The sequence below is a fragment of the Oncorhynchus nerka genome, unplaced genomic scaffold, assembly GCF_034236695.1.
Source record: "Oncorhynchus nerka isolate Pitt River unplaced genomic scaffold, Oner_Uvic_2.0 unplaced_scaffold_1095, whole genome shotgun sequence".
In the NCBI taxonomy this organism is placed as follows: domain Eukaryota; kingdom Metazoa; phylum Chordata; class Actinopteri; order Salmoniformes; family Salmonidae; genus Oncorhynchus; species Oncorhynchus nerka.
In genome coordinates, this window is record NW_027040222.1 from 1 (window position 1) to 20,900 (window position 20,900).

Below are 20,900 nucleotides of genomic sequence, written 5' to 3' on the forward strand. Positions count from 1 at the left end.
CTGGGGTACTGGGACTATCCACAGGGGGACTTCAGGACTACTAGGACCCCTGGGGTACTGGGACTATCCACAGGGGGACTTCAGGACTACTAGGACCCCTGGAGTACTGGGTCTATCCACAGGGGGGGACTTTAGGACTCCTGGGGTACTGGGGCTATCCACAGTGGGGGGGACTTCAGGGCTACTAGGCCCCCTGGGGTACTGGGTCTATCAACAGGTGGGAGGGGGACTTCAGGACTACTAGGACCCCTGGGCTACTGGGTCTATCCACAGGCGGGACTTCAGGACTACTAGGACTCCTGGCGTACTGGGGCTATCCACAGTGGGGGGGACTTCAGGGCTACTAGGACCCCTGGGGTACTGGGACTTTCCACAGGGGGTGCTTCAGGGATACTAGGACCCCTGGGGTACTGGGACTATCCACAGGGGGACTTCAGGACTACTAGGAACCCTGGGGTATTGGGACTATCCACAGGGGGGACTTCAGGACTACTAGGAACCCTGGGGGTAGTTCAGGGGGCCTCTGGGTTGAGCAAATTATAAAGGTTAGGACATGGGGGTATTATGTGATTTCATCACTGGGTTAGGACATGGGGGTTATTATGTTGTGATGTCATCTGGGTTAGGACATGGGGGTTATTATGTGATGTCATCACTGGGTTAGGACATGGGGGTTATTATGTGATGTCATCACTGAGTTAGGACATGGGGGGTTATTATGTGATGTCATCACTGAGTTAGGACATGGGGGTTATTATGTGATGTCATCACTGAGTTAGGACATGGGGGTTATTATGTGATGTCATCACTGAGTTAGGACATGGGGGTTATTATGTGATGTCATCACTGAGTTAGGACATGGGGGTTATTATGTGATGTCATCTGAGTTAGGACATGGGGGTTATTATGTGATGTCATCACTGAGTTAGGACATGGGGGTTATTATGTTGTGATGTCTTTGTCATACCACTCACAGTAAACACCACCCGCAGTAAACACCACCCGCAGTAACACCACCCGCAGTAACACCACCCACAGTAAACACCACCCACAGTAAACACCACCCACAGTAAACACCACCCACAGTAAACACCACCCACAGTAACAACCCACAGTAACACCACCCACAGTAAACACCACCCACAATAAACACCACCCACAGTAAACCCCACCCGCAGTAAACACCACCGCAGTAACACATCCCACAGTAAACACCACCCACAGTAACACCACCCACAGTAAACACCACCCACAGTAAACACCACCCGCAGTAACACCACCCACAGTAAACACCACCCACAGTAAACACACCCGCAGTAAACACCACCCGCAGTAACACCACCCACAGTAAACACCACCCGCAGTAAACACCACCCACAGTAAACACCACCCACAGTAAACACCACCCACAGTAAACACCACCAGTAACACCACCCGCAGTAAACACCACCCACAATAAACACCACCCACAGTAAACACCACCCACAATAAACACCACCCGCAGTAACACCACCCACAATAAACACCACCCACAGTAAACACCACCCACAGTAAACACCACCCACAGTAAATACCACCCACAGTAAACACCACCCAGCCCAGGTCTTTGTCATACCACTCACAGTAAACACCACCCACAGTAAACACCACCCACAGTAAACACCACCCGCAGTAACACCACCCGCAGTAACACCACCCACAATAAACACCACCCACAGTAAACAGCACCCACAGTAAACACCACCCACAGTAAATACCACCCACAGTAAACACCACCCAGCCCAGGTCTTTGTCATACCACTCACAGTAAACACCACCCACAGTAAACACCACCCACAGTAAACACCACCCGCAGTAACACCACCCGCAGTAACACCACCCACAGTAAACACCACCCGCAGTAACACCACCCACAGTAAACACCACCCGCAGTAAACACCACCCACAGTAAACACCACCCACAGTAAACACCACCCGCAGTAACACCACCACAGTAAACACCACCCACAATAAACACCACCCACAGTAAACACCACCCACAATAAACACCACCCGCAGTAACACCACCCACAGTAAACACCACCCACAATAAACACAACCCACAGTAAACACCACCCACAGTAAACACCACCCACAGTAAATACCACCCACAGTAAACACCACCCAGACCAGGTCTTTGTCATACCACTCACAGTAAACACCACCCACAGTAAACACCACCCACAGTAAACACCACCCGCAGTAAACACCACCCGCAGTAAACACCACCCGCAGTAACACCACCCACAGTAAACACCACCCACAGTAAACACCACCCACAGTAAACACCACCCAGCCCAGGCCTTTGTCATACCACTCACAGTAAACACCACCCACAGTAAACACCACCCACAGTAAACACCACCCACAGTAAACACCACCCAGCCCAGGCCTTTGTCATACCACTCACAGTAAACACCACCCACAGTAAACACCACCCACAGTAAACACCACCCACAGTAAACACCACCCAGCCCAGGTCTTTGTCATACCACCCACAGTAAACACCACCCACAGTAAACACCACCCACATTAAACACCACCCAGCCCAGGTCTTTGTCATACCACCCACAGTAAACACCACCTACAGTAAACACCACCCAGCCCTTTCACATAAACAGTCCTTTACTCTGTTATACTGATAAAAGACGGAATCTACTGTATGACGCCACATCCTGTATATTTCAACTAGCACACATTTCCCTCTTACAAGCCTATATACCGAGACATTATTCATTGGTCCTCTGTCATCTAATCATCCTTAAACAAATCCAGCAGTGTTTCCAGTAATAAAACAGGTATCTGTGTTCCAGGTAGAGAGGAGGGATGAGATGTGACGGCAGGTATCTGTGTTCCAGACTAGAGAGGAGGGATGAGATGTGACGGCAGGTATCTGTGTTCCAGACTAGAGAGGAGGGATGAGATGTGACGGCAGGTATCTGTGTTCCAGACTAGAGAGGAGGGATGAGATGTGACGGCAGGTATCTGTGTTCCAGGTAGAGAGGAGGGATGAGATGTGACGGCAGGTATCTGTGTTCCAGACTAGAGAGGAGGGATGAGATGTGACGGCAGGTATCTGTGTTCCAGGTAGAGAGGAGGGATGAGATGTGACGGCAGGTATCTGTGTTCCAGACTAGAGAGGAGGGATGAGATGTGACGGCAGGTATCTGTGTTCCAGACTAGAGAGGAGGGATGAGATGTGACGGCAGGTATCTGTGTTCCAGACTAGAGAGGAGGGATGAGATGTGACGGCAGGTATCTGTGTTCCAGGTAGAGAGGAGGGATGAGATGTGACGGCAGGTATCTGTGTTCCAGACTAGAGAGGAGGGATGAGATGTGACGGCAGGTATCTGTGTTCCAGATAGAGAGGAGGGATGAGATGTGACGGCAGGTATCTGTGTTCCAGACTAGAGAGGAGGGATGAGATGTGACGGCAGGTATCTGTGTTCCAGACTAGAGAGGAGGGATGAGATGTGACGGCAGGTATCTGTGTTCCAGGTAGAGAGGAGGGATGAGATGTGACGGCAGGTGTCTGTGTTCCAGACTAGAGATGAGATGTGACGGCAGGTATCTGTGTTCCAGGTAGAGAGGAGGGATGAGATGTGACGGCAGGTATCTGTGTTCCAGGTAGAGAGGAGGGATGAGATGTGACGGCAGGTATCTGTGTTCCAGACTAGAGAGGAGGGATGAGATGTGACGGCAGGTATCTGTGTTCCAGATAGAGAGGAGGGATGAGATGTGACGGCAGGTATCTGTGTTCCAGACTAGAGAGGAGGGATGAGATGTGACGGCAGGTATCTGTGTTCCAGACTAGAGAGGAGGGATGAGATGTGACGGCAGGTATCTGTGTTCCAGGTAGAGAGGAGGGATGAGATGTGACGGCAGGTGTCTGTGTTCCAGACTAGAGAGGAGGGATGAGATGTGACGGCAGGTATCTGTGTTCCAGGTAGAGAGGAGGGATGAGATGTGACGGCAGGTATCTGTGTTCCAGACTAGAGAGGAGGGATGAGATGTGACGGCAGGTATCTGTGTTCCAGATAGAGAGGAGGAATGAGATGTGACGGCAGGTATCTGTGTTCCAGACTAGAGAGGAGGGATGAGATGTGACGGCAGGTATCTGTGTTCCAGACTAGAGAGGAGGGATGAGATGTGACGGCAGGTATCTGTGTTCCAGGTAGAGAGGAGGGATGAGATGTGACGGCAGGTATCTGTGTTCCAGACTAGAGAGGAGGGATGAGATGTGACGGCAGGTATCTGTGTTCCAGGTAGAGAGGAGGGATGAGATGTGACGGCAGGTATCTGTGTTCCAGGTAGAGAGGAGGGATGAGATGTGACCAGGTATCTGTGTTCCAGGTAGAGAGGAGGGATGAGATGTGACGGCAGGTATCTGTGTTCCAGGTAGAGAGGAGGGATGAGATGTGACGGCAGGTATCTGTGTTCCAGACTAGAGAGGAGGGATGAGATGTGACGGCAGGTATCTGTGTTCCAGACTAGAGAGGAGGGATGTGACGGCAGGTATCTGTGTTCCAGATAGAGAGGAGGGATGAGATGTGACGGCAGGTATCTGTGTTCCAGGTAGAGAGGAGGGATGAGATGTGACGGCAGGTATCTGTGTTCCAGACTAGAGAGGAGGGATGAGATGACGGCAGGTATCTGTGTTCCAGGTAGAGAGGAGGGATGAGATGTGACGGCAGGTATCTGTGTTCCAGGTAGAGAGGAGGGATGAGATGTGACGGCAGGTATCTGTGTTCCAGGTAGAGAGGAGGAGGGAGGGATGAGATGTTCCAGACTAGAGAGGAGGGATGAGATGACGGCAGGTATCTGTGTTCCAGACTAGAGAGGAGGGATGAGATGTGACGGCATGTATCTGTGTTCCAGATAGAGAGGAGGGATGAGATGTGACGGCAGGTATCTGTGTTCCAGGTAGAGAGGAGGGATGAGATGTGACGGCAGGTATCTGTGTTCCAGATAGAGAGGAGGGATGAGATGTGACGGCAGGTATCTGTGTTCCAGACTAGAGAGGAGGGATAGAGAGGAGGGATGAGATGTGACGGCAGGTATCTGTGTTCCAGGTAGAGAGGAGGGATGAGATGACGGCAGGTATCTGTGTTCCAGACTAGAGAGGAGGGATGAGATGTGACGGCAGGTATCTGTGTTCCAGGTAGAGAGGAGGGATGAGATGTGACGGCAGGTATCTGTGTTCCAGGTAGAGAGGAGGGATGAGATGTGACGGCAGGTATCTGTGTTCCAGGTAGAGAGGAGGGATGAGATGTGACGGCAGGTATCTGTGTTCCAGACTAGAGAGGAGGGATGAGATGTGACGGCAGGTATCTGTGTTCCAGACTAGAGAGGAGGGATGAGATGTGACGGCAGGTATCTGTGTTCCAGGTAGAGAGGAGGGATGAGATGACGGCAGGTATCTGTGTTCCACGGCAGGTATCTGTGTTCCAGACTAGAGAGGAGGGATGAGATGTGACGGCAGGTATCTGTGTTCCAGGTAGAGAGGAGGGATGAGATGTGACGGCAGGTATCTGTGTTCCAGGTAGAGAGGAGGGATGAGATGTGACGGCAGGTATCTGTGTTCCAGGTAGAGAGGAGGGATGAGATGTGACGGCAGGTATCTGTGTTCCAGGTAGAGAGGAGGGATGAGATGTGACGGCAGGTATCTGTGTTCCAGACTAGAGAGGAGGGATGAGATGTGACGGCAGGTATCTGTGTTCCAGACTAGAGAGGAGGGATGTGACGGCAGGTATCTGTGTTCCAGATAGAGAGGAGGGATGAGATGTGACGGCAGGTATCTGTGTTCCAGGTAGAGAGGAGGGATGAGATGTGACGGCAGGTATCTGTGTTCCAGGTCCAGACTAGAGAGGAGGGATGAGATGTGACGGCAGGTATCTGTGTTCCAGGGATGAGATGTGAGCAGGTATCTGTGTTCCAGGTAGAGAGGAGGGATGAGATGTGACGGCAGGTATCTGTGTTCCAGACTAGAGAGGAGGGATGAGATGTGACGGCAGGTATCTGTGTTCCAGGTAGAGAGGAGGGATGAGATGTGACGGCAGGTATCTGTGTTCCAGGTAGAGAGGAGGGATGAGATGTGACGGCAGGTATCGTAGAGAGGAGGGATGAGCAGGTATCTGTGTTCCAGACTAGAGAGGAGGGATGAGATGTGACGGCAGGTATCTGTGTTCCAGACTAGAGAGGAGGGATGAGATGTGACGGCAGGTATCTGTGTTCCAGACTAGAGAGGAGGGATGAGATGTGACGGCAGGTATCTGTGTTCCAGGTAGAGAGGAGGGATGAGATGTGACGGCAGGTATCTGTGTTCCATAGAGAGGAGGGATGAGTGACGGCAGGTATCTGTGTTCCAGGTAGAGAGGAGGGATGAGATGTGACGGCAGGTATCTGTGTTCCAGGTAGAGAGGAGGGATGAGATGTGACGGCAGGTATCTGTGTTCCAGACTAGAGAGGAGGGATGAGATGTGACGGCAGGTATCTGTGTTCCAGGTAGAGAGGAGGGATGAGATGTGACTGTGTTCCAGACAGGTATCTGTGTTCCAGGTAGAGGAGGGATGGAGGGATGAGATGTGACGGCAGGTATCTGTGTTCCAGACTAGAGAGGAGGGATGAGATGTGACGGCAGGTATCTGTGTTCCAGACTAGAGAGGAGGGATGAGATGTGACGGCAGGTATCTGTGTTCCAGACTAGAGAGGAGGGATGAGATGTGACTGCAGGTATCTGTGTTCCAGGTAGAGAGGAGGGATGAGATGTGACGGCAGGTATCTGTGTTCCAGGTAGAGAGGAGGGATGAGATGTGACGGCAGGTATCTGTGTTCCAGGTAGAGAGGAGGGATGAGATGTGACGGCAGGTATCTGTGTTCCAGGTAGAGAGGAGGGATGAGATGTGACGGCAGGTATCTGTGTTCCAGGTAGACAGGAGGGATGAGATGTGACGGCAGGTATCTGTTTTCCAGGTAGAGAGGAGGGATGAGATGTGACGGCAGGTATCTGTGTTCCAGATAGAGAGGAGGGATGAGATGTGACGGCAGGTATCTGTGTTCCAGACTAGAGAGGAGGGATGAGATGTGACGGCAGGTATCTGTGTTCCAGGTAGAGAGGAGAGGAGGGATGAGATGTGACGGCAGGTATCTGTGTTCCAGGTAGAGAGGAGAGGAGGGATGAGATGTGACGGCAGGTATCTGTGTTCCAGGTAGAGAGGAGGGATGAGATGTGACGGCAGGTATCTGTGTTCCAGGTAGAGAGGAGGGATGAGATGTGACGGCAGGTATCTGTGTTCCAGGTAGAGAGGAGGGATGAGATGTGACGGCAGGTATCTGTGTTCCAGGTAGAGAGGAGGGATGAGATGTGACGGCAGGTATCTGTGTTCCAGGTAGAGAGGAGGGATGAGATGTGACGGCAGGTATCTGTGTTCCAGACTAGAGAGGAGGGATGAGATGTGACGGCAGGTATCTGTGTTCCAGACTAGAGAGGAGGGATGAGATGTGACGGCAGGTATCTGTGTTCCAGGTAGAGAGGAGGGATGAGATGTGACGGCAGGTATCTGTGTTCCAGGTAGAGAAGAGGGATGAGATGTGACGGCAGGTATCTGTGTTCCAGGTAGAGAGGAGGGATGAGATGTGACGGCAGGTATCTGTGTTCCAGGTAGAGAGGAGGGATGAGATGTGACGGCAGGTATCTGTGTTTCAGGTAGAGAGGAGGGATGAGATGTGACGGCAGGTATCTGTGTTCCAGACTAGAGAGGAGGGATGAGATGTGACGGCAGGTATCTGTGTTCCAGACTAGAGAGGAGGGATGAGATGTGACGGCAGGTATCTGTGTTCCAGACTAGAGAGGAGGGATGAGATGTGACGGCAGGTATCTGTGTTCCAGACTAGAGAGGAGGGATGAGATGTGACGGCAGGTATCTGTGTTCCAGACTAGAGAGGAGGGATGAGATGTGACGGCAGGTATCTGTGTTCCAGACTAGAGAGGAGGGATGAGATGTGACGGCAGGTATCTGTGTTCCAGGTAGAGAGGAGGGATGAGATGTGACGGCAGGTATCTGTGTTCCAGGTAGAGAGGAGGGATGAGATGTGACGGCAGGTATCTGTGTTCCAGACTAGAATGGAGGGATGAGATGTGACGGCAGGTATCTGTGTTCCAGACTAGAGAGGAGGGATGAGATGTGACGGCAGGTATCTGTGTTCCAGGTACTATGCTGCGTTGAAGACCATGGAGCAGCTGGAGAAGGTGTACATCCCTCGGGTCAGCCGCTACCGTTTCTGTCAGATCATGGCTGAGAACCTGCCCAAGCTCAGAGAGGACATTAAGGACATCTCCATGTCCGACCTCAAGGACTTCCTGGAGAGCATCAGGAAACACTCGGACAAGATCGGAGAGACCGCCATGAAACAGGTATGAGACGTTGTTGTTATTATATAGAAACAGGCAGAGTACAGGTACTAAACAGGTATGAGACGTTGTTGTTGTTGTTATATAGAAACAGGCAGAGTACAGGTACTAAACAGGTATGAGACGTTGTTGTTGTTATTATATAGAAACAGGCAGAGTACAGGTACTAAACAGGTAAGAGACGTTGTTGTTGTTATATAGAAACAGGCAGAGTACAGGTACTAAACAGGTATGAGACGTTGTTGTTATTATATAGAAACAGGCAGAGTACAGGTACTAAACAGGTAAGAGACGTTGTTGTTATTATATAGAAACAGGCAGAGTACAGGTACTAAACAGGTATGAGACGTTGTTGTTGTTATATAGAAGCAGGCAGAGTACAGGTACTAAACAGGTATGAGACGTTGTTGTTATTATATAGAAACAGGCAGAGTACAGGTACTAAACAGGTATGAGACGTTGTTGTTGTTGTTATTATATAGTAACAGGCAGAGTACAGGTACTAAACAGGTATGAGACTGGCCCTTTGGACACTGTGTTAACTAACCTCCAGACGAGCTTCAATGCCATACAACTCGCCTTCCGTGGCCTCCAACTGCTCTTAAATACAAGTAAAACTAAATGCCTGCGATTCAACCGATCGCTGCCTGCACCTGCCCGCCTGTCCAACATCACTACTCTGGACGGCTCTGACTTAGAATACGTGGACAACTACAAATACCTAGGTGTCTGGTTAGACTGTAAACTCTCCTTCCAGACCCACATCAAACATCTCCAATCCAAAATTAAATCTAGAATCGGCTTCCTGTTTCGCAAAAAAGCATCCTTCACTGATGCTGCTAAACATACCCTTGTAAAACTGACCATCCTACCAATCCTCGACTTTGGTGATGTCATTTACAAAATAGGCTCCAATACTCTACTCAACAAATTGGATGCAGTCTATCACAGTGCCATCCGTTTTGTCACCAAAGCCCCATATACTACCCACCACTGTGACCTGTACACTCTCGTTGGCTGGCCCTCGCTTCATACTGTTCGCCAAACCCACTGGCTCCAGGTCATCTAATAGTCATTGCTAGGTAAAGCCCTGCCTTGTCTCAGCTCACTGGTCACCATAGCAGCACCCACCAGTAGCACGCGCTCCAGCAGGTATATTTCACTGGTCACCATAGCAGCACCCACCAGTAGCACGCGCTCCAGCAGGTATATTTCACTGGTTACCCCCAAAGCCAATTCCTCCTTTGGCCGCCTTTCCTTCCAGTTCTCTGCTGTCAGTGATTGTAACGAACCTCAAAAATCACTGAAGCTGGATACTCACATCTCCCTGACTAACTTCAAGCACCAGCTGTCAGAGCAGCTCACAGATCACTGCACCTGTACATAGCCCATCTGTAAATAGCCCATCTACCTACCTCATCCCCATACTGTATTTATTTATTTTGCTCCTTTGCACCCCAGTATCTCTACTTGCACATTCATCTTCTGCACATCACCCATTCCAGTGTTTAATTGCTATATCATAATTACTTCGCCACTATGACCTATTTTATTGCCTTTACCTTCCTTATCCTACCTCATTTGCACACTGTGTGTGTGTGTGTGTGTGTGTGTGTGTGTGTGTGTGTGTGTGTGTGTGTGTGTGTGTGTGTGTATATTATTATTATTATTTTCTACTGTATGTTTGTTTATTCCATGTGTAACTGTGTCGTTCTATGTGTCGAACTGCTTTGCTTTGCTTAATCTTGACCAGGTCGAAATTGTAAATGAGAACTTGTTCTCAACGGGGCCTACCTGGTTAAATAAAGGTGAAATAATAAAAAATAAAAACTTCAATCAATTGTAGAAAATGAAAAAAAATGTCTGATCTTATGCTAGGGAAGCTTTGCTCTGAGAAGGAGAGAGGTCTGACTGTGTTGTCTGTACCTCCCAGGCTCAGCAGCACAGGACGTTTAACAGTGTGGTTCAGAAGCATGACAGCGGTATGGGCTACACCAGGCCAGTCTACTCTCTGAACGGCCGGACGCCAACGCAGCACAACGGCCTAGCGGCGGAGGAGGGAGTAGACCAACCAGAGGAGGAGGGAGTGGAGGAGGACCAATCAGAGGAGGAGGTGAGAGAGGACTCACTTCTTCAAAGTAACTTTTCAGACCTCTTTTTTTTCTTAGTTTGTACTTTTTCATACTCTTTGGTCCAGTATTAAAGCAACACGTTGAAGTGAAGAGCACCCTGTACATTATTTACAAGAAAAGCCCAAGGGATCATGAAACTGTTGAAATGAGTGAATGACTGAGTCCTGACTGTGGTTCACTACATTGTGGCGTCGGAGAAGAAGGCTGTTTTAAAACAAATGATTTTTTTGTTTGTTTATTTTGCATTGTTTGTTACTTATTTAACAATGTTGCTGCTATCGTCTCTTATGACCGAAAATAACTCCAGGACTGCGATTACCACGGACTGGCAGAATCTTTTTTTCTCCTTTAACAGAATCCTTTTATTTTAATTTGAACGTGTCTGACGAGTCCGACGCGAGTGATACTACTTTCTCGGGAACAGGCCCAGATCCCCGTGATTTGCGTGAAGAGGAGGACGGAGAAAAGGGGGCCAGAGGGCTGCATTCTGAGAATTTTGGGAATCAGGGAAACTTCAATCCGTTTTACCAACTTTCTATCAGCCTGTAAATGTGCAACCAGAGGGGAAATAACTCTTTACCACATTTACTCCACACACAGAGACGTATACAAAGCTCTCCCTCCATTTGGCAAATCTGAATAGAATTATATCCTCCTGATTCCTGCTTACAAGCAAAAACTAAAGCAGGAAGTACCAGTGACTCGGTCAATAAAAAAGTGGTCAGATGAAGCGGATGCTACACTACAGGACTGTTTTTCTAGCACAGACTGGAATATGTTCCGGGGTTCCTCTGATGGCATTGAGGAGTACACTACATCAGTCACTGGCTTCATCAATAAGGGCATTGATGACGTTGTCCCCACAGTGACCGTACGTACATACCTCAACCAGAAGCCATGGATTACAGGCAACATTCACACTGAGGAAAAGGCTAAAGCTGCCGCTTTCAAGGAGCTGAACTCTAATCTGGAAGTTTATAAGAAATCCCGCTATGCCCTCCGACGAACCAACAAACAGGCAAAGCATCAACACAGGACAAAGATCGAATCGTACTACTCCGGCTCTGACGCTCCTCAGGACGTGCAAACCAATACAGACTACAAAGGGAAGTCGAGAGCTGCCCAGTGAAACAAGCCTAACAGAAGGGTTAAACTTACTTCTATGCTCGCTTCGAGGCAAATAACACTGAAATGTGCATGAGAGCACCAGCTGTTCTGGAAGACTGTGTGATCATGTTCTCCGCAGCCGATGTGAGTAATGTCAAAGTTCAGAAGGCTGCAGGGCCAGACCGATTACCAGGACGTGTACTGCGAGCATGCGCTGACCAACTGGCAAATGTCTTCACTGACATTTTCAACCTCTCCCTGTCCGAGTCTGTAATACCAACATGTTTCAACCTCTTAGGGATCCCTTCACCCCCATTCCCGCTCAACTCCCGGGGATTGATTTGACAACATCCAGTGAATTTGCAGCGCGCCAAATTCAAAAACAAAAATACTCATAATAAGAATTCATTAAACATACACGTGTTATGCATCAAAATACAGCTAAACTTGTTAATCCAGCCGCAGTGTCAGATTTCAAAAAGGCTTTACGGCGAAAGCAGACCATGCGATTATCTGAGGACAGCACCCCGCATACAAACACATGAAAATCAGATTTCAACCAGCCAGGTGCGACACAGAAATAGCGGTATAATTAATGCCTTACCTTTGAAGATGTTCTTCTGTTGACACTCCAAAAGGTCCCAGCTACATCACAAATGGTCCTTTTGTTCGATTACATTCCTTCTTTATATCCCCAAAATGCCTGACTGTGTTATCTAACGTAACCTGGTTTAACCTCCTGACTGTGTTATCTAACGTAACGTGGTTTAACCTCCTTACTGTGTTATCTAACGTAACGTGGTTTAACCTCCTGACTGTGTTATCTAACGTAACGTGGTTTAACCTCCTGACTGTGTTATCTAACGTAACGTGGTTTAACTTCCTGACTGTGTAACATGGTTTAACCTCCTGACTGTGTTATCTAACGTAACGTGGTTTAACCTCCTGACTGTGTTATCTAACGTAACGTGGTTTAACCTCCTGACTGTGTTATCTAACGTAACGTGGTTTAACTTCCTGACTGTGTAACATGGTTTAACCTCCTGACTGTGTTATCTAACGTAACGTGGTTTAACCTCCTGACTGTGTTATCTAACATAACGTGGTTTAACTTCCTGACTGTGTTATCTAACGTAACGTGGTTTAACCTCCTGACTGTGTTATCTAACGTAACGTGGTTTAACTTCCTGACTGTGTTATCTAAAGTAACGTGGTTTAACCTCCTGACTGTGTTATCTAACGTAACGTGGTTTAACCTCTTGACTGTGTTATCTAACGTAACGTGGTTTAACCTCCTGACTGTGTTATCTAAAGTAACGTGGTTTAACCTCCTGACTGTGTTATCTAACGTAACGTGGTTTAACCTCCTGACTGTGTTATCTAACATAACGTGGTTTAACTTCCTGACTGTGTTATCTAACATAACGTGGTTTAACCTCCTGACTGTGTTATCTAAAGTAACGTGGTTTAACCTCCTGACTGTGTTATCTAACGTAACGTGGTTTAACCTCCTGACTGTGTTATCTAACATAACGTGGTTTAACTTCCTGACTGTGTTATCTAACGTAACGTGGTTTAACCTCCTTACTGTGTTATCTAACGTAACGTGGTTTAACCTCCTGACTGTGTTATCTAACGTAACGTGGTTTAACCTCCTGACTGTGTTATCTAACATAACGTGGTTTAACTTCCTGACTGTGTTATCTAACGTAACGTGGTTTAACCTCCTGACTGTGTTATCTAACGTAACGTGGTTTAACCTCCTGACTGTGTTATCTAAAGTAACGTGGTTTAACCTCCTGACTGTGTTATCTAACGTAACGTGGTTTAACCTCCTGACTGTGTTATCTAACAAAACGTGGTTTAACTTCCTGACTGTGTTATCTAACGTAACGTGGTTTAACCTCCTGACTGTGTTATCTAAAGTAACGTGGTTTAACCTCCTGACTGTGTTATCTAAAGTAACGTGGTTTAACCTCCTGACTGTGTTATCTAACGTAACGTGGTTTAACCTCCTGACTGTGTTATCTAACGTAACGTGGTTTAACCTCCTGACTGTGTTATCTAAAGTAACGTGGTTTAACCTCCTGACTGTGTTATCTAACGTAACGTGGTTTAACCTCCTGACTGTGTTATCTAACGTAACGTGGTTTAACTTCCTGACTGTGTTATCTAATGTAACGTGGTTTAACCTCCTGACTGTGTTATCTAATGTAACGTGGTTTAACCTCCTGACTGTGTAACGTGGTTTAACCTCCTGACTGTGTTATCTAACGTAACGTGGTTTAACCTCTTACCTCTACCTGGGACGCTTGCGTCCCAACTAGAGCTCTGGAAATGCAAATGCGCTACGCTAAATGCTAATAGTATTAGTTAAAACTCAAAAGTTCATTAAAATACACATGCAGGGTACCAAATTAAAGCTACACTCGTTGTGAATCCAGGCAACAAGTCAGATTTTTAAAATGCTTTTCGGCGACAGCATGAGAAGCTATTATCTGATAGCATGCACCAATACACTACAACAGAAAAGCACAGCAGGGGACGTAAACAAAATAATTAGCATTTCGGCGTTACACAAACCGCACAATAAAATAGAAAACAGTCATTACCTTTCACCATCTTCTTTGTTGGCACTCCTAGATGTCCCATAAACACTATTGGGTCTTTATTTCGATTAAATTGGGCCATATAAAGCCAAGATATCGTTATATGTAGACTGTGTGATAAACGAAAAAAACAGCGATTTCACAACGTAACGTCATTTTTTAAATTCAAAAAGTAGACGATAAACTTTCACAAAACACTTCGAAATACGTTTGTAATGCTAATTTAGGTTAATAAGCGATAAAAATCATCCGTAGGCGATGTACATATCAATAGCTGTCGTCTTGGAAAAAATTTCAGGAGAGAGCTCTTCCGGAATGATCTGGGCGGAGACCGGAGGTAAGCGGTGCCCCTCTTTCGGTTCAACCAAGAATCAAAGATGATTAAATTCACAAGATACTCGACTGCATGGGGATGCTGTGGGAGTTGAATGCTCGGTCTTATCTAATTCGGCTCACTGTTAACAATTGCTGGAAGTGGCGCAAGGATATTTATTTCCATTTTCTGTGATCAGGTTTTCCTGCGCTTTCCGATGTAACGCACGTTATGTAATAGCCACAGTCGTGATTTAACCAGTTTTAAAAACGTCCGAGGGTTTCCTATACACACATTCTAACCATATGACTATATTCCTGGCATGAGTAGCAGGGCGCTGAAATGTTGCGCGATTTTTAACAAAATGTTCAAAATGAGTAGAGCAACAGTTAACCTCGCTGACTGTGTTATTGTAACGTGGTTAACCTTGACTTAACAAAATGTTCTAATGTAACGTGGTTTAAAAAGTTATCTAATGTAACGTGGTTTAACCTCCTGACTGTGTTATCTAATGTAACGTGGTTTAACTCCTGACTGTGTTATCTAATGTAACGTGGTTTAACCTCCTGACTGTGTTATCTAACGTAACGTGGTTTAACCTCCTGACTGTGTTATCTAACGTAACGTGGTTTAACCTCCTGACTGTGTTATCTAATGTAACGCGGTTTAACTTCCTGACTGTGTTATCTAATGTAACGCGGTTTAACCTCCCAGGTATTAACAGCCCAGGACCTGGTGGACTTCTCTCCTGTTTACAGATGTCTCCACATCTACACCGTTCTGGTATGTACACTCTTTACTGTTCCTTAACGTGCCATCCAAACGGCTCCCTGATATAGGACCTTTAGTAACCTGCTATATTTGTGTTTACCACTAGATGGCAGTATAGCTTCCTGCTATCCGTAGCTATTTCCTGTGTCTGCCTATATTACTGTGATTAAGAAAGATTCAGGTAGCTTATTAAGCCAGGTGCATTGGAGAATGTTATTCTACGTTACAATTAAATACTAAACCGTACTTAAGTCTCATGACAGGACCCATAGGGCCCTGGTCAACAGTAGGGTACTATATAGGGAATAGGGCTCTGGTCAACAGTAGGGTACTATATAGGGAATAGGGCTCTGGTCAACAGTAGTGTTCTATATAGGGAATAGGGCTCTGGTCAACAGTAGTGTTCTATATAGGGAATAGGGCTCTGGTCAACAGTAGTGTTCTATATAGGGAATAGGGCTCTGGTCAACAGTAGTGTTCTATATAGGGAATAGGGCTCTGGTCAACAGTAGTGTTCTATATAGGGAATAGGGCTCTGGTCAACAGTAGTGTTCTAGGGAATAGGGCTCTGGTCAACAGGGAATAGGGAATCTGGTTTGGTCAACAGTAGTGTTCTATATAGGGAATAGGGCTCTGGTCAACAGTAGTGTTCTATATAGGGAATAGGGCTCTGTCAACAGTAGTGTTCTATATAGGGAATAGGGCTCTGGTCAACAGTAGTGTTCTATATAGGGAATAGGGCTAGGTCAACAGTAGTGTTCTATATAGGGAATAGGGCTCTGGTCAACAGTAGTGTTCTATAGGGAATATACAGGGAATAGGGCTCTGGTCAACAGTAGTGTTCTATATAGGGAATAGGGCTCTGGTCAACAGTAGTGTTCTATATAGGGAATAGGGCTCTGGTCAACAGTAGTACACTTTAAGAGAGGAGAGAGCTTTCCTCTGAATACCAGCCCTAATGCCAGGGAGGGAGGGAGGGAGAGAGGGTATTTACACACAAAAGTATGTGGACACCCCTTCAAATGAGTGTATTCTATAGGGAAGGGCTTTTCAGCCAGTAGTGTTCTATATAGGGAATAGGGCTCTGGTCCCGTTAGGGAATAGGGCTCTGACACACTTTCTGTGAGAGCTTTCCTCTGAGCAGCCACAGCCATGCAGGGATCTGACATAGGGACAAACATTGGTAGAGGGTATTTAGAATGGCCCTTCAAAGAGTGTCAGTGCTTTTTGAGCCACACCCGTTGCTGACAGGTCTGTGAAATTAGGATGCACACACCATGCAACTAGTCATCAGCATTTCACATTGGTAGGTCTCCACCTGTTGGTTAAGGGCTGGTCAGTCAGCATTTCACTGTGAGGTCTCCACCTGTTGGTTAAGGGCTGGTCAGTCAGCATTTCACTGTGAGGTCTACACCTGTTGGTTAAGGGCTGGTCAGTCAGCATTTCACTGTGAGGTCTACACCTGTTGGTTAAGAGCTGGTCAGTCAGCATTTCACTGTGAGGTCTACACCTGTTGGTTAAGGGCTGGTCAGTCAGCATTTCACTGTGAGGTCTACACCTGTTGGTTAAGGGCTGGTCAGTCAGCATTTCACTGTGAGGTCTCCACCTGTTGGTTAATGGCTGGTCAGTTAGCATTTCACTGTGAGGTCTACACCTATTGGTTAAGAGCTGGTCAGTCAGCATTTCACTGTGAGGTCAGTCAGCATTTCACTGTGAGGTCTACACCTGTTGGTTAAGGGCTGGTCAGTCAGCATTTCACTGTGAGGTCTACACCTGTTGGTTAAGGGCTGGTCAGTCAGCATTTCACTGTGAGGTCTACACCTGTTGGTTAAGGGCTGGTCAGTCAGCATTTCACTGTGAGGTCAGTCAGCATTTCACTGTGAGGTCTACACCTGTTGGTTAAGAGCTGGTCAGTCAGCATTTCACTGTGAGGTCTACACCTGTTGGTTAAGGGCTGGTCAGTCAGCATTTCACTGTGAGGTCTCCACCTGTTGGTTAAGGGCTGGTCACCTGTTGGTTAAGGGCTGGTCACCTGTTGGTTACGGGCTGGTCAGTCAGCATTTCACTGTGAGGTTTACACCTGTTGGTTAAGAGCTGGTCAGTCAGCATTTCACTGTGAGGTCTCCACCTGTTGGTTAATGGCTGGTCAGTCAGCATTTCACTGTGAGGTCTACACCTATTGGTTAAGAGCTGGTCAGTCAGCATTTCACTGTGAGGTCTACACCTGTTGGTTAAGAGCTGGTCAGTCAGCATTTCACTGTGAGGTCTACACCTGTTGGTTAAGGGCTGGTCAGTCAGCATTTCACTGTGAGGTCTACACCTATTGGTTAAGAGCTGGTCAGTCAGCATTTCACTGTGAGGTCTACACCTGTTGGTTAAGGGCTGGTCAGTCAGCATTTCACTGTGAGGTCTACACCTGTTGGTTAAGGGCTGGTCAGTCAGCATTTCACTGTGAGGTCTACACCTGTTGGTTAAGGGCTGGTCAGTCAGCATTTCACTGTGAGGTCTACACCTGTTGGTTAAGCTGGGCTGGTCAGTCAGCATTTCACTGTGAGGTCAGGCATTTCTAGGTCACCTGTTGGTTAAGAGCTGGTCAGTCAGCATTTCACTGTGAGGTCTCCACCTGTTGGTTAATGGCTGGTCAGTTAGCATTTCACTGTGAGGTCTACACCTATTGGTTAAGAGCTGGTCAGTCAGCATTTCACTGTGAGGTCTACACCTTTTGGTTAAGGGCTGGTCAGTCAGCATTTCACTGTGAGGTCTACACCTGTTGGTTAAGGGCTGGTCAGTCAGCATTTCACTGTGAGGTCTACACCTGTTGGTTAAGGGCTGGTCAGTCAGCATTTCACTGTGAGGTCTACACCTGTTGGTTAAGGGCTGGTCAGTCAGCATTTCACTGTGAGGTCTACACCTGTTGGTTAAGAGCTGGTCAGTCAGCATTTCACTGTGAGGTCCACACCTGTTGGTTAATGGCTGGTCAGTCAGCATTTCACTGTGAGGTCAGTCAGCATTTCACTGTGAGGTCAGTCAGCATTTCACTGTGAGGTCTACACCTGTTGGTTAAGGGCTGGTCAGTCAGCATTTCACTGTGAGGTCTCCACCTGTTGGTTAAGGGCTGGTCAGTCAGCATTTCACTGTGAGGTCTACACCTGTTGGTTAAGGGCTGGTCACCTGTTGGTTAAGAGCTGGTCAGTCAGCATTTCACTGTGAGGTCTACACCTGTTGGTTAAGGGCTGGTCACCTGTTGGTTAAGAGCTGGTCAGTCAGCATTTCACTGTGAGGTCTACACCTGTTGGTTAAGGGCTGGTCAGTCAGCATTTCACTGTGAGGTCTACACTGTTGGTTGGTTAGTCAGCATTTCACTGGTCAGTCAGCATTTCACTGTGAGGTCTACACCTGTTGGTTAAGGGCTGGTCAGTCAGCATTTCACTGTGAGGTCTACACCTGTTGGTTAAGAGCTGGTCAGTCAGCATTTCACTGTGAGGTCTACACCTGTTGGTTAAGGGCTGGTCAGTCAGCATTTCACTGTGAGGTCTCCACCTGTTGGTTAAGGGCTGGTCACCTGTTGGTTAAGGGCTGGTCACCTGTTGGTTACGGGCTGGTCAGTCAGCATTTCACTGTGAGGTCTCCACCTGTTGGTTAAGGACTGGTCACCTGTTGGTTAAGGGCTGGTCACCTGTTGGTTAAGGGCTGGTCACCTGTTGGTTACGGGCTGGTCAGTCAGCATTTCACTGTGAGGTCTACACCTGTTGGTTAAGGGCTGGTCAGTCAGCATTTCACTGTGAGGTCTACACCTGTTGGTTAAGGGCTGGTCAGTCAGCATTTCACTGTGAGGTCTCCACCTGTTGGTTAATGGCTGGTCACCTGTTGGTTAAGGGCTGGTCAATCAGCATTTCACTGTGAGGTCTCCACCTGTTGGTTAAGGGCTGGTCAGTCAGCATTTCACTGTGAGGTCTACACCTGTTGGTTAACGGCTGGTCAGTCAGCATTTCACTGTGAGGTCTACACCTGTTGGTTAAGGGCTGGTCAGTCAGCATTTCACTGTGAGGTCTCCACCTGTTGGTTAATGGCTGGTCAGTTAGCATTTCACTGTGAGGTCTACACCTATTGGTTAAGAGCTGGTCAGTCAGCATTTCACTGTGAGGTCTACACCTCAGCATTTCACTGTGGTTAAGAGCTGGTCAGTCAGCATTTTTCTACACCTATTGGTTAAGAGCTGGTCAGAGGTCAGTCAGCATTTCACTGTGAGGTCTACACCTGTTGGTTAAGGGCTGGTCAGTCAGCATTTCACTGTGAGGTCTCCACCTGTTGGTTAAGGGCTGGTCAGTCAGCATTTCACTGTGAGGTCTACACCTATTGGTTAAGGCTGGTCAGTCAGCATTTCATTTCACTGTTGAGGGCTGGTCAGTCAGCATTTCACTGTGAGGTCTACACCTGTTGGTTAAGGGCTGGTCAGTCAGCATTTCACTGTGAGGTCTCCACCTGTTGGTTAAGGGCTGGTCAGTCAGCATTTCACTGTGAGGTCTACACCTGTTGGTTAAGGGCTGGTCAGTCAGCATTTCACTGTGAGGTCTACACCTGTTGGTTAAGGGCTGGTCAGTCAGCATTTCACTGTGAGGTCTACACCTGTTGGTTAAGGGCTGGTCAGTCAGCATTTCACTGTGGTCACCTGTTGGTTAAGGCTGGTCAGTCAGCATTTCACTGTGTCAGGCATTTCACTGTGAGGTCTACACCTGTTGGTTAAGGGCTGGTCAGTCAGCATTTCACTGTGAGGTCTACTACACCTGGTGGTTCAGGGCCGGTCAGTCTGCATTTCACTGTGAGGTCTACACCTGTTGGTTAAGGGCTGGTCAGTCAGCATTTCACTGTGAGGTCTACACCTGTTGGTTAAGAGCTGGTCAGTCAGCATTTCACTGTGAGGTCTCCACCTGTTGGTTAATGGCTGGTCAGTCAGCATTTCACTGTGAGGTCTACACCTATTGGTTAAGAGCTGGTCAGTCAGCATTTCACTGTGAGGTCTACACCTGTTGGTTAAGAACTGGTCAGTCAGCATTTCACTGTGAGGTCTACACCTGTTGGTTAAGGGCTGGTCAGTCAGCATTTCACTGTGAGGTCTACACCTATTGGTTAAGAGCTGGTCAGTCAGCATTTCACTGTGAGGTCTACACCTGTTGGTTAAGGGCTGGTCAGTCAGCATTTCACTGTGAGGTCTACATCTGTTGGTTAAGGGCTGGTCAGTCAGCATTTCACTGTGAGGTCTACACCTGTTGGTTAAGGGCTGGTCAGTCAGCATTTCACTGTGAGGTCAGTCAGCATTTCACTGTGAGGTCAGTCAGCATTTCACTGTGAGGTCTACACTTGTTGGTTAAGAGCTGGTCAGTCAGCATTTCACTGTGAGGTCTACACCTGTTGGTTAAGGGCTGGTCAGTCAGCATTTCACTGTGAGGTCTACACCTGTTGGTTAAGGGCTGGTCAGTCAGCATTTCACTGTGAGGTCTACACCTGTTGGTTAATGGCTG

At 47.7% G+C, this 20,900-nt stretch overlaps 1 protein-coding gene across 1 annotated transcript in view; it reads left to right on the top strand.

The window, feature by feature from the left end:
* Positions 1-8,200: 8,200 nt before the first annotated feature.
* The window catches only part of exoc6 (exocyst complex component 6), an 89,687-nt gene continuing 76,987 nt past the window's right edge, over positions 8,201-20,900 (top strand). Inside the window, exons 1-3 of the mRNA XM_065016188.1 lie at positions 8,201-8,452; positions 10,383-10,562; positions 15,325-15,393. Of these exons, the coding sequence (XP_064872260.1) occupies positions 8,216-8,452; positions 10,383-10,562; positions 15,325-15,393 (486 nt within the window). The 5' untranslated portion in view covers positions 8,201-8,215. The remainder of the gene's footprint in view (positions 8,453-10,382; positions 10,563-15,324; positions 15,394-20,900) is intronic.